Source organism: Eptatretus burgeri, chromosome 1 (genome assembly GCF_056783735.1).
Source record: "Eptatretus burgeri isolate ZD-2024b chromosome 1, Ebu_testis_v1, whole genome shotgun sequence".
Taxonomy (NCBI): Eukaryota; Metazoa; Chordata; class Myxini; order Myxiniformes; family Myxinidae; genus Eptatretus; species Eptatretus burgeri.
The window spans coordinates 45,704,155-45,716,654 of record NC_140961.1 but is presented as its reverse complement, the minus strand read 5'-3'; the positions used below and the strand labels follow the sequence as shown (position 1 = coordinate 45,716,654).

General features: G+C 43.1%; 1 protein-coding gene across 6 annotated transcripts in view; it reads right to left on the bottom strand.

Annotated features, from left to right (window-relative positions):
• Positions 1 to 12,500, bottom strand: part of SPATA22 (spermatogenesis associated 22) — an 82,471-nt gene that overhangs the window by 63,468 nt on the left and 6,503 nt on the right. For all 6 annotated transcript variants that reach the window (XM_085882122.1, XM_085882128.1, XM_085882094.1 and 3 more), the window contains exons 3-6: positions 8,918 to 9,157; positions 4,963 to 5,164; positions 3,654 to 3,780; positions 3,215 to 3,332 (exon numbers count right to left, since the gene is read on the bottom strand). In XM_085882122.1, the coding sequence (XP_085738248.1) occupies positions 3,215 to 3,332; positions 3,654 to 3,780; positions 4,963 to 5,164; positions 8,918 to 9,157 (687 nt within the window). The remainder of the gene's footprint in view (positions 1 to 3,214; positions 3,333 to 3,653; positions 3,781 to 4,962; positions 5,165 to 8,917; positions 9,158 to 12,500) is intronic.

The window sequence follows — 12,500 nt, the reverse complement described above, 5'->3', positions numbered from 1 at the left end:
TCCGTCATCCTGAGCGAGTGGTTCGTGCTCCGTCATCCTGAGCGAGTGGTTCGTGCTCCGTCATCCTGAGCGAGTGGTTCGTGCTCCGTCATCCTGAGCGAGTGGTTCGTGGCCCGTCATCCTGAGCGAGTGGTTCGTGCTCCGTCATCCTGAGCGAGTGGTTCGTGCTCCGTCATCCTGAGCGAGTGGTTCGTGCTCCGTCATCCTGAGCGAGTGGTTCGTGCTCCGTCATCCTGAGCGAGTGGTTCGTGCTCCGTCATCCTGAGCGAGTGGTTCGTGCTCCGTCATCCTGAGCGAGTGGTTCGTGCTCCGTCATCCTGAGCGAGTGGTTCGTGGCTCCGTCATCCTGAGCGAGTGGTTCGTGCTCCGTCATCCTGAGCGAGTGGTTCGTGCTCCGTCATCCTGAGCGAGTGGTTCGTGCTCCGTCATCCTGAGCGAGTGGTGCGAGCTACGTCATCCTGAGCGAGTGGTTCGTGGCTCCGTCATCCTGAGCGAGTGGTTCGTGCTCCGTCATCCTGAGCGAGTGGTTCGTGCTCCGTCATCCTGAGCGAGTGGTTCGTGGCTCCGTCATCCTGAGCGAGTGGTTCGTGCTCCGTCATCCTGAGCGAGTGGTTCGTGGCTCCGTCATCCTGAGCGAGTGGTTCGTGCTCCGTCATCCTGAGCGAGTGGTTCGTGCTCCGTCATCCTGAGCGAGTGGTTCGTGCTCCGTCATCCTGAGCGAGTGGTTCGTGCTCCGTCATCCTGAGCGAGTGGTTCGTGCTCCGTCATCCTGAGCGAGTGGTTCGTGCTCCGTCATCCTGAGCGAGTGGTTCGTGCTCCGTCATCCTGAGCGAGTGGTTCGTGCTCCGTCATCCTGAGCGAGTGGTTCGTGCTCCGTCATCCTGAGCGAGTGGTTCGTGCTCCGTCATCCTGAGCGAGTGGTTCGTGCTCCGTCATCCTGAGCGAGTGGTTCGTGGTCCGTCATCCTGAGCGAGTGGTTCGTGCTCCGTCATCCTGAGCGAGTGGTTCGTGCTCCGTCATCCTGAGCGAGTGGTTCGTGCTCAGTCATCCTGAGCGAGTGGTTCGTGCTCCGTCATCCTGAGCGAGTGGTTCGTGCTCCGTCATCCTGAGCGAGTGGTTCGTGCTCCGTCATCCTGAGCGAGTGGTTCGTGCTCCGTCATCCTGAGCGAGTGGTTCGTGCTCCGTCATCCTGAGCGAGTGGTTCGTGCTCAGTCATCCTGAGCCAGTGGTTCGTGCTCCAACACCAGATTTCCGAGGCGTTTTCCATATTAACGTGTTTTCTCAATTACCGAGCCAAATTTTTTTTTCCACCCGTCACACGCAGCTGTTGATAAATATTCATGTTTGTTGTGGATAATGTTACCCTTGTTAATAATGTTGTGGATACTGTCGATTGCAGGTTTGGAATTATCAATGATCGAGAATTTTTTAATACCAGAATAAAACCTTGTTATTTCATGGGAGTTTTTTCGAACACATAAATTAGTTTCATCACCCCTGTAATGCTACCTGACAATGGATTCAAACTGCGTTCTCCACTTGCGTTGATGAACCTCATCTTTCAAGATTTTTTGTGCATTTTTGGAATCCAGTAAATGAATGGTAATTTATGGTGTTAATCTGGAACTAAGTCTTATCGCTTTTGAGTGATCAATTTGGTGTTGTATTGTCTATTTTATCATCGTTACTTATTTTGTAGGTCTTTGAGACTCCAGTCTGTCAGCTCAATTCTTCCAAACATGTTTGAATGTCAAATGTTTTGCATATAAATGCAATATTATTATTTGCTTTGTCAATTGAAACAATAACATATTGTTTGAAGCTGTTTTAAATTATTACTTTCTCTGGATTGTTTAAAATTACTTAAAGATTATGGATATGAACCTTTCTTTTCAAATCAACAATTATTTCTATGTGTTTCTCTACTTCCTCCAACCATAAAACCATTTGTGTTTTTTATTTATTTATCAATTTGTTCTCTCATCCATTCCCTCAGCGCTATCATTGTACGTTCCATTGCCTTCTTCAAGTTAATTCTTGAAGTTTTCTCTAAAAGTTGGTCTTTTTGTAAGTAATGCATGTAATTTGCTATCTTTCACTATTCTGAGATCACCTGTGATAATGTTTTTATGATGTGGATCAATAAATACGGATACAGAATGTTCACAATTACAATGATGTGCATTACTCAACCATTCCTCTACATCTACAGATTGCACAGCTTTCTTCTAGGTGAAGATTTTTCCCCTAATTATATTTCGTAAAGTGGACACAACCCTTGGTGGCTCTCTCTGTGTATTGTTTCTGGAAGTTTACGACACACATACACACATACACACACACACAATTGTTATAATATGGGATTTTTTTTTCATCATTGGAAATTGATTTCCTTTCTGGACCACACAAAGTCTTACTTTCATGCAGCTATCATGTACATTTGTACATACAGGATGTATGTAGCCAAAATAGCACCCCCTGGTGGTGGTGTGTGTGTGTGTGTGTGTGTGTGTGTGTGTGTGTGTGTGTGTGTGTGTGTGTGTGTGTGTGTGTGTGTGTGTGTGTGTGTGTGTGTGTGTGTGTGTGTGTGTGTGTGTGTGTGTGTGTGTGTGTGTGTGTTAGCCCAGAAAATGGATGGGAAAACTGAAGCTGGAATTAATTTGTCAAGATACACAGTATGTGCACACAAAATAATTTCATTTGAAACTAATTAAAGAATGCAACTATCACAGAACATGGTTATATGAGCCGTTTGAGAATAACAGCACTTAAATGCCCGTCTCAGACGGGCCCTTCACCTAGTATGTGTAAAAGCTGTCCCAAAATATCATTGGGTTTTCCTGGGATTGAACACCAAGGTTAAGATCTTTTGTGATGTTAAGCGAGCTGAATGGTGATTTAACATCACGCCTCATGAAGTCTTATAGTGGAAAAGCACAACTGCCATGAACTATGCAGGAAAAATGCAAAGCCAAACAGTGTTAAGGTTCTAACACAACCGAATGTGGGGTTTTGTCAAACAAAGAGAGAGAGTCTCAAAGTCCGAACGTTTCAGCGGCAGAGTCGTAGTCTTCATCGGGGATTAACAGACATCACATTAACAAAACCTTTAGTCTGTTCTTGTAAATTTGGTGAATATCGCTGCTGCAACTACAAACTATTCTTTAATGGCTTAAAAGACAAACTGGCCCTTTAGTTCCTCTTTCACACTCACCAAAAACCTCAAAAATCATGTGTCCACGCTCAATGCTTGGCCAGTTGGTGAGGTTGGCTATGGAGATGGTGAGAATACGAAGAGGAGGCTGAGAGGAGGAGGATTTCATGGCTGATCCCTGTGGAATGGGCAGAAGCTTGTTAATAGGTTCTTCTGTAATCAGAAGCTACAGTTTAACAAGTCGGTGGAGTGACTTGTGCAAATTCAGAGTATATTGATCACGAGAAATGTAAGCAAAGGTTCTTGCAGTTCATGAAACAATGTCAATTTAACCAAATCCCATCCATCCTTCAATCCTAAACGCCCACGCACACACTTATAAAAGCATTTGAAACCAACCCAAAACAAAAAAGCTACAAAATGTGTGGTTACCAAGCAAGAGACAGGCACATAGTCAAGGGCAATTGAGGATATGCAAGCAGAAGCAAAGTGAACAAACCTCTGTTGTTTTCAGTTGCCAATTCCCTTTTTGCGCTGAAGGATCGTACTGAATAGATACAAGGGGTGCAAGAGTACTGGGTTGAGGTCCATAACGCGACTGCATGGCATTGCTGCTGTCGATCAATCTGGGAGGAAATGGACATTCAGTCATCGTAGGGCACCGTTTGTCCATCCATTCCTTCCTTTCTTTAATGTTTGGGGTATGTTTTATTTTATTTGAGAAGTTGTTTTTACTCCAGAGTAAAATTTGGGTGTATAAACTTAAACCTTAATTATTTCGTACAAGTCATGAGAAATTGTCATTTCTTAAACTTCTCATAATCCCCAATCCAAAATCACAATCATTTCTACCCTCATCATATGAACCCCACCAAAATCAATCCTCATTCCAAATTTTCAGTTTCCCTCCTTGGAGTTTCCTTCTACAGCCATATTATCCATCCCATGCATACTCTTTCCCCCCTATTCTTCCCCACACCCATTGTTTGTCCAAGTCTTCCTCTATTTTGGCCTTCAACTCTGTTGTTAGCGTTTCCCCTCTCTCCCCCTCACTGTTCATTTTGCATCCTGTTTTTGTCTTATGTCCTGATCTGTTCAATGTACCCGCTCTTCCATGAGCCTTGACGATGTACACAAAAATATATACAATGTGCACCACTGTGAAGATATTACAGAAACTTTCAAAACTATTTTTCCTCATTGTGTGCTGTCCAGGACTATTATTATTACTACAAGGATTGGCCCACCTTAGTGGGCAATTTAAAGTGGTGATATTTCTACAAAGTTATCCTTTCTTCAGGAACAGACTGTACTGTACACTTGAAAAAAATTGGGCATTACTGTAACCATATTTGGCCTTGCTGGACAATATTGTAGAGCTTTTGTGTTATAAAATGCAAAATATGTTAAATTTACACTTGCCAATAATTTTCTTCTGGGACACACTGCACACCTGAAATCTATTTTGGGGAAACACCACAACCATATATTGCCTTGTTGGACCACACTAACGTTTTTGTGATATAAAATACCAATTAATCAATTTAAAGTGTTCGTCACATACCATATATAGCCAGAATGCATTAACTCCATTATAGAAAGAGATTATATTGTTCTGTCTCAAACCAATCAGCATTCATTCATTAACTTTCCACCATTTACAAGTATTTTTCTCCCTCATTAAATCATAAATCCCTCTATTAACTAAATCACAAGCTCATCAAACCACATTACATTTATTTTATTTATTATGATAGAATAACATCAATCATTAATCTCCACTTGTCTTCCATCAGAATTTTCATCACCTCTTAGGCTGCAAAGAAGAATGTGCTGGGGGAGAGATTGGGGGTTGAGGCACAGGAGGATAAGCCTGTGGTTTGTTATGGCCCCTGCGGTGCAGGTAGCTTGGAGTTGCGGATCTTGTGCGAATACCCCACGATTGAGCCCGTCCCTGAGGCCAGGAGGGGTGAGTCGAGGTATGACTCACAGGGTATGTCAAGATTTCATCTGTGATGAAGAAGTTGGATTTAATGAGATGAGAATGTAACCATTGATCATCACAGTTTCCATGCACCTTTAGATCAACTTTGGATTCAGGCATTGCAATATACACACATATCGAGTAACAATAGATGGTTGGGAATGATATCCAAATAATCCACGATGAGTTTTCCAAGCTCTGGTTTATCGATCACAAGAGAATGTTTCAGACAGAAATACAGGGTTAACCATGCCTCCACTAGCATTTATTGAGAGCAAATTCCCTGTTAACCTCCTCCTGGGTATACCTGAGGTGGAGGGGGTGGGCCTAATCAGCCGACCGATCACAAAGCTGTGTTGCGAGATCTCGTGACATTTAGCCAATTTGAACATCAGCCAGTGAGAAGCTTGTGTTATCAGTGCTTTGCATCTGTTAAGGAGGTACATTTTATTACATCATGTAAACCTTGTTGTCCATGTTTAAATGATCCAAAAAGGACCATCATGTTCCACTTTGACTGTCCTCCCATCACGGCATCTCCACTCTATTTGTACATCAGCAGACTATCTGCCTGTTATAAAGTAAGCAAATAAGTTCTCGCTCTGATAGCACAAACTGTAGCTTTATATAATCGTGAGAAGACTGCAACCTCCAGCCAGGACAGTACCACACCTGAAAGTCACCACTGCCTGCCAGACCCTGAACTCCGAAGATGGCTGAACTAAATAATTTTCCTCAGAGATGTGCGTCCCATGGTTGTCACAGATTCGAATCCAATTGGGCTATTCCCATGTTTATCAAATAAAATTTCACTAATTTATCTCTCCAGGGAACCTAAATGAACCCAAGTGTTTGTGTAACAAAATGGCGAAAGCATGAGGTATAACATTCCATACAAAATAAATAATTTATTACACTGACACAATATAAAACCACAGCAATTTACACGCTATGACACCTATCTTTCCCTGAGGCAACACATCCACACACACTGAAAGGTTGAACCTGCAAGAGCAACATGATGGCTGCAGGCAAAGGTAGCAGGTGTGTGAACTCTACAGCTGTAAGGGATGGTGGCTGGAGAACGCACAGCCAACAATATCAAACTGAACCACATTGTCTATGTGAAACCACCACCTCCATGCGCTTTTTCCTTCTCACAGGTGCTCTCCGTGGTTCTGCGAACAATTTGCCAGTGGTTCTCCTCCACATGCTGGTCCACTCTCCCTCTTTCTGACTTTGAGCCGGGTGTTTACCCACCCTTTCCCCTCCCGAAGACTTCCGCCAATCACCACCTGAGGCCTCCACCAATCGAGTAGTGCTATGGGGACAAACTACGTGTCTGCCTCAAGGCCTTCGAACGACTCTGCTTCACAAAGAGCGAATCTCTACTTCTTGTGTGCTAATAGACTGACTCGCTCTGTTGGTGGGATAGGCAGTGAGGGGGAATATGATATGCTCCCCCACACAGCCCGGCCCTGTCCGGTTTTACAGAGACCATGAGATGAGACGCAGTAACTGAGCTATCTCCATGAGCCCATGTCGTTTGCGGGTAACAATTTACATAGAATCCTTACTTTACACAAACATTTAATACAAGAGAAGACGCTTTTAAAACTAAGTTTGAATATACATAGCGTCTAGGGTCTTAAATTAAGTACTGCCCCTCCTCCATAAACACAAAAATGGACATACATTGATTGAAACAATTCCAAATTGATAAAAATTTAAAAAAAACAAAAGGAAAAGAGCTGCAAACAGAAAGGGCTTATGGGTAAGGAACACAGACTTCCACTTATAGTCCATGGGCCCAGGCATATATCGGTACCATCTGAGGCTACTAAGTTATTGGTAGGGACTATATGATTATTTCAATATGTGATAACCGTTCCAGAAGAGCAGCTTAGTGTATGTATTTTTCATTTTTACCATTTTACCATTCTGAGATAGACGTTTTGGGGGAAAAAAAAAAAAACAAGGACCACTGGGAGGAAGTGGCAGAGCTGAAGTCCACGCAGGAGGAAGCAGACACCCGAATGCTTCTGCATGCTCTGCATGCAGCAGAGGCTGGGTACAAGGCTGTGGTGATCACTGCCGAAGATACAGATGTCCTCGTGCTGTGTCTTGCCTTCAATAAGGACATCCCATGCCCCGTGTATCAGAAGTGTGGTACGCAAACCCGCACATGGTTCCTCGACATTGACAAGCTTGCAAGATCGATGGGAGACATTGTCTGTGATGCCCTGGTTGGACTGCACGTGTTCTCCGGTTGTGATACAGTCAGTGCCTTTGCAGGCCGGGGAAAGATGGGCGCCTTGAAGCAAATGAAGTCGGATAAGACCTACCAAGAGGCCTTCAGTCAGCTCGGTCATTCATGGGAAGTATCCACCGAGCTCTTTCAGAAGCTGCAAGAGGTCACCTGCCACATGTACGTGCCGTCTACCAACACCACGAAAGTCAATGAACTCCGACATCAACTCTTCTGTGCCAGACGGGGAGAGATAGAGTCCAGTCAGCTTCCACCATGTGAAGACTGCCTCTTCATGCAGGTCCTCCGTGCAAACTACCAGGCTGCTATTTGGAGGCGCTGTCTGCAATGCCAACCCTATGTTCCAAGTCCCAAGGGTTGTGGATGGACCACTGATGATGACGGGAAACTGGCCATCGAGTGGATGCAGGGTTCTCCAGCACCGGATGCAGTGTTGCAACTGCTTTCCTGCAAGTGTGGACGGCCGTGCAAACTCCCAGACTGTACGTGCCTTGCCAATAGCCTGAAGTGCACTGACATGTGCAAGTTGCGAACCTGCAGCAACCAGCCCGCTGATGTCGAGGAAGAGGTTGTAGACCTCGAGGACTCTGATGCTGATAACAGTGATGAAGACTAGACTACTGATCCATGGTGTGAATGTTTTGGCACAATCACAAGGACATTCATGGCTACAAATATGCATGAGTAAAACATAGTACATAAACATGCCACAGTCGCGTGGTGAAATTTGGGTTATCCGTAAATTTCACATTTTGGATGCTTGTTGGAACTCGGGTAGGGGAAGGGCAATTCCTTTAACTGTGGTAAAAACTTGTAAAATGTTCATAAATGTTTTCCTCATACAACATGTGCATGTTGTAGGCTACTACGGTTCAGTAGCACTACCCAGGGAACTTGTATGACAATATTATAAATTATAATGTACTGAAAATCACGAATCAGCAACATTTTGATAAGCCCTATTGTTCGCCCCTTTCTGCCATAAAACAAATTCTGCCTTCAGGAATGACAGAAAGGATTATTCGGATGGTATAAATAAAGCATTTCAGACATGTATTTGTGGTTTGCAGTTCATTCTAGCCCCATGTGGAAACAGCAATTGCATCATTAGTGAATGTTTTTGAGTTTGCCTTTTCGCTTTCACTATGCGGAGCGTGGGTACATTCCAGAGATGATAACTACCAATAAGCTGCCAGTCTGCAATGGTTATCACATCAAAATATGATCTATATTTATATATATACACCAATTCAAAAATCATAACTAGGATTGGTTTCCTTGGATGGTACTGACAAGTGGAATTTCTGGCCTGGGCCCATGGACTATTATAAGGTTAAAGCAGACAAGAGGGCAAGCTAACAGAAAATAAGATACAGTACATACAGGAAAGTCAATGTACGAAATTTCATTTCAAAACCTACCAAATCGAACTGGTACTGTACATAAATAATGAAATTAATCCATATGTATGTTGTTGAATTTATGGTGTGAGGCAGAGGGAGAGCGAGACCTTGTTGAGCCCACTCTGTAGGGAAGTTTGGAGGAAGATTACATGGAAAAGAAGGTCGGGGACAAGATGGGACACTGAAGGGATGTGGAGCAGCAGGATGAACACACGTTGAAGAAGTGAGTGCGTGTGAAAATGAAGTGGGATTTGTGGACGTGTAAGGAGGCATCGAGTCTGCAGGTTCAGAGGTCACTGGGTATCGAGAGCGCTTTCGGTTCTGAAACAGTGGGATGAGAGGCAGTCCTGTGATGGGCGAGAAACAGAGCGCCAGTGAAACAAAACAAAGAGTGGGATTAATTGTTTACATGCATGCTTTATTTCCTTCAAGTGAAAATCAGACCGGGAAAACCAATCTTTCCTGAAACCTCATTGGGTCACAATTGTTAGTCAGTTGCAATATTATAGATTTCTGTCTTACCCAGTTCAACTTTGTGATTCCACTTTCACAAGCTGGCAGGATGGCCAAAAGGTACACACACTCACCCCTGAGTTATTAAGCCTGGGTGTGAATCTCACCCAGCTATAAACTGTCATCCAGGTGTTTCACAGGCAGGGTGATTCATCAATGCGTGTGCAGTCCCTCGCGAAAAATAAGCAAGCTATCACCAGCACCCTGAACAAATTACAAATTTCTGTCCTAACCTACAGAGGGCATCGATTGCATCAGCAACACAGCCTCACTCTCAGCCAATGATGCGACCCCACAGCCTCATGCTGCACACAAAAGAAGAAGTATAAATTTGCAATGTTTATTAGGTGAGGTTTCCACAATGCGAGTTGGAGAGCTATCGCCAGCATCACGGCCAAATTACAAATTCCTGCCCTGACAGTCAGGGGGCCAGGATTCTGGCCGGGCTGCGCAAGTGATGACCGGGCCAGGATTCTGGCTTCATAACTGCTTCGGCAGCACCATTGCTCCGCATAGGGCATGAATGATGATGATGATGATGATGATGATGATGATGATGATAGCACTTTCACTTTCCAATCCTCTATGTTTAAACATATTTACCAAAAAAAATTTAACCCCTTCTCCCCCCCCCCCCTCTCTTCAAAAAAATTAAGCTGCAGATCAGTTGAACAGTCATACAATATCCAGCAATGGATATTATCTGGTCTTCAGGATATTGGACCCAAACAGAGCACGATCGGAGACTTGCGTGCTGTATGCTTAAGTAGTTCCGCTACCAGAGGCACTGAGTATAGCGGAACATGAGATTGGATTAAGAACAAAATAAACCAATGTCACCCTTAGGGTGACCCGTATCTTGCCAAAAGGTGACCACGTGTGACTTCTTTAAGGTCACACTGAGGTGAACAGAGCTGCTATCCACCAGGAGCAACTCCTTGAGGAATATCTGCCTACGAGAGATTCCGATGAGAATCGTTCTACAGAGTAACCATGAAAAATATGCTTTTGCCTCATAATGTCACCAAATGACGTCATAATGTCTCAAGCTTGACATATCTAGAAAGCACTCATCGAGGTGTTCAATTTGAGGTACTACACGATATGGTTCCTAAAACTTGAAAATTTGACCTTAGGGTGAAATATGTTTGACCTGAGGCGCTAACCATGAAGGTCAAGGCCAATCGCCACCAAAAATTAATCAGCTGAGCGCCAGACTATGAACTATATTCCCATGAAGTTTGAAGACGATCCGATCAAAATTACTCAAAAAATAAGGGTTTCGTCGACTCCCCTGATTTGCGACAAAGTGACCTTGACCTTTGACCTTGACCTTCAAAATTTTATGTGCTGAAAGGGACCTCTGTAGGCCTCTGATATGCGAAGTTACAAAAATTTCCAATGATAACTGTGCTCTGCAGAGTGATTTATACGTGATTACAGACCAAAATAAAAAATAAAAAATAAAAAATAAAAAACATATGAAGGTCAAGGCCAATCGCCACCAAAAATTAATCAGCTGAGCGCCAGACCATGAACTATATTCCCATGAAGTTTTAAGACGATCCGATCAAAATTACTCAAAAAATAAGGGTTTCGTCGACTCCCCTGATTTGTGACAAAGTGACCTTGACCTTTGACCTTGACCTTCAAAATTTTGTGCACTGAAAGGGAACTCTATAGGCCTCTGATATGCGAAGTTACAAAAATTTCCAATGATAACTGTGCTCTGCAGAATTTTTTATACGTGATTACAGACAAACAAACAAACAAACAAAAAAACAAAAAAACATACAAGCTGACTAACATATCTTGCAAAACTTCGTTTTGGCAAGATAAAAAACCCACGAAAATCAACATGTTAAGTACCAACATTTTGTCTGCAAGTGCACTACAGTGATGTGGATATCTACGTAAACACCAGTGCAGTGTGTCCCTGCTCCATCGCATAGTGTGCATTTACACCAGAAACTGTGCATTAACACCGTCCCTGTACATTAACACTGTCCCTGTACACAATTTCCATTGCAAGTCGAGATGTAACAAGTATACAAAAATGCAAATTGTCTAGCCACTTGGATGTGCACTCACCTTTGGATATGCACTAACCTGGTTTGAATCTCAATTCAGATATAAACTATCATCCTGATGTCTCGAATGTATGGTGAGGCATCAGTGTGCGCCATCCTTTTGGGAGAACGTTAAGCTGGGTGTCTCGTTAGTTGGTGTATGTTAAAGATCCCATTCATGAAGAGTAGGCAAGTTAGTGCCGGCACCCTGGCCAAATGACAAATTTCTGAATAAAACTGCAGGTAGGAAGTGATTTGGTCTTCTCAGATATCCCTCATCATATCATACGACTATACAGTACATACAATTTCAGAACTCAGAAGTGTCTGTTGGTTCATTATTGTTCATTTTGACTTCCATGCATTTCTAAACTGCTGTATGGATTGAATTGAAAACTGGTGATTGTACTTAGACTGGGCCTGGGAAGCCTTTATATGGTTAAAAACAAAATCATAGTGCAGGGGTCAGGGTGGGGGTGGGGAGGGGAGGCATACCCCAATCCTCCTCTCTATGCAAGTGTATTGTGTAGTGTCACCTGGTGGAAGCCAAAATTACAAGTCATCATACTATATTAAATAAGTGAAATCCTTCAATACAGCACGTGTGGTGAAGCAAATGAGTACACAAATGTTAAAATATGCAATTTATGCTTTTTCAGTTGAAAAACAATTAAAAAGCGTACTTAATATTTGAAATGTAAAAATCTTGTTATTATTGTGATAAGCACCTTTATATATATATATATATATATATATATATATATATATATATATATATATATATATATATATATATATATATATATATATATATATATATATATATATATCACAGAAGGAATGAAATCGTTCGATACAGCATGGCAGGAGGCCACAAAAGAATGATGGCATAAGAAGAACTTAGCTTTCAGCATTCGGAGCGAAATACGATGGTGGGCGGAAATGACGTCTTTCGGCGCGAAATGCGATGGTGGGCGGAAATGACGTCTTTCGGCGCGAAATGTAATGGTGGGCGGAAATGACGTCTTTCGGCGCGAAATGCGATGGTGGGCGGAAATGACGTCTTTCGGCGCGAAATGTAATGGTGGGCGGAAATGACGTCTTTCGG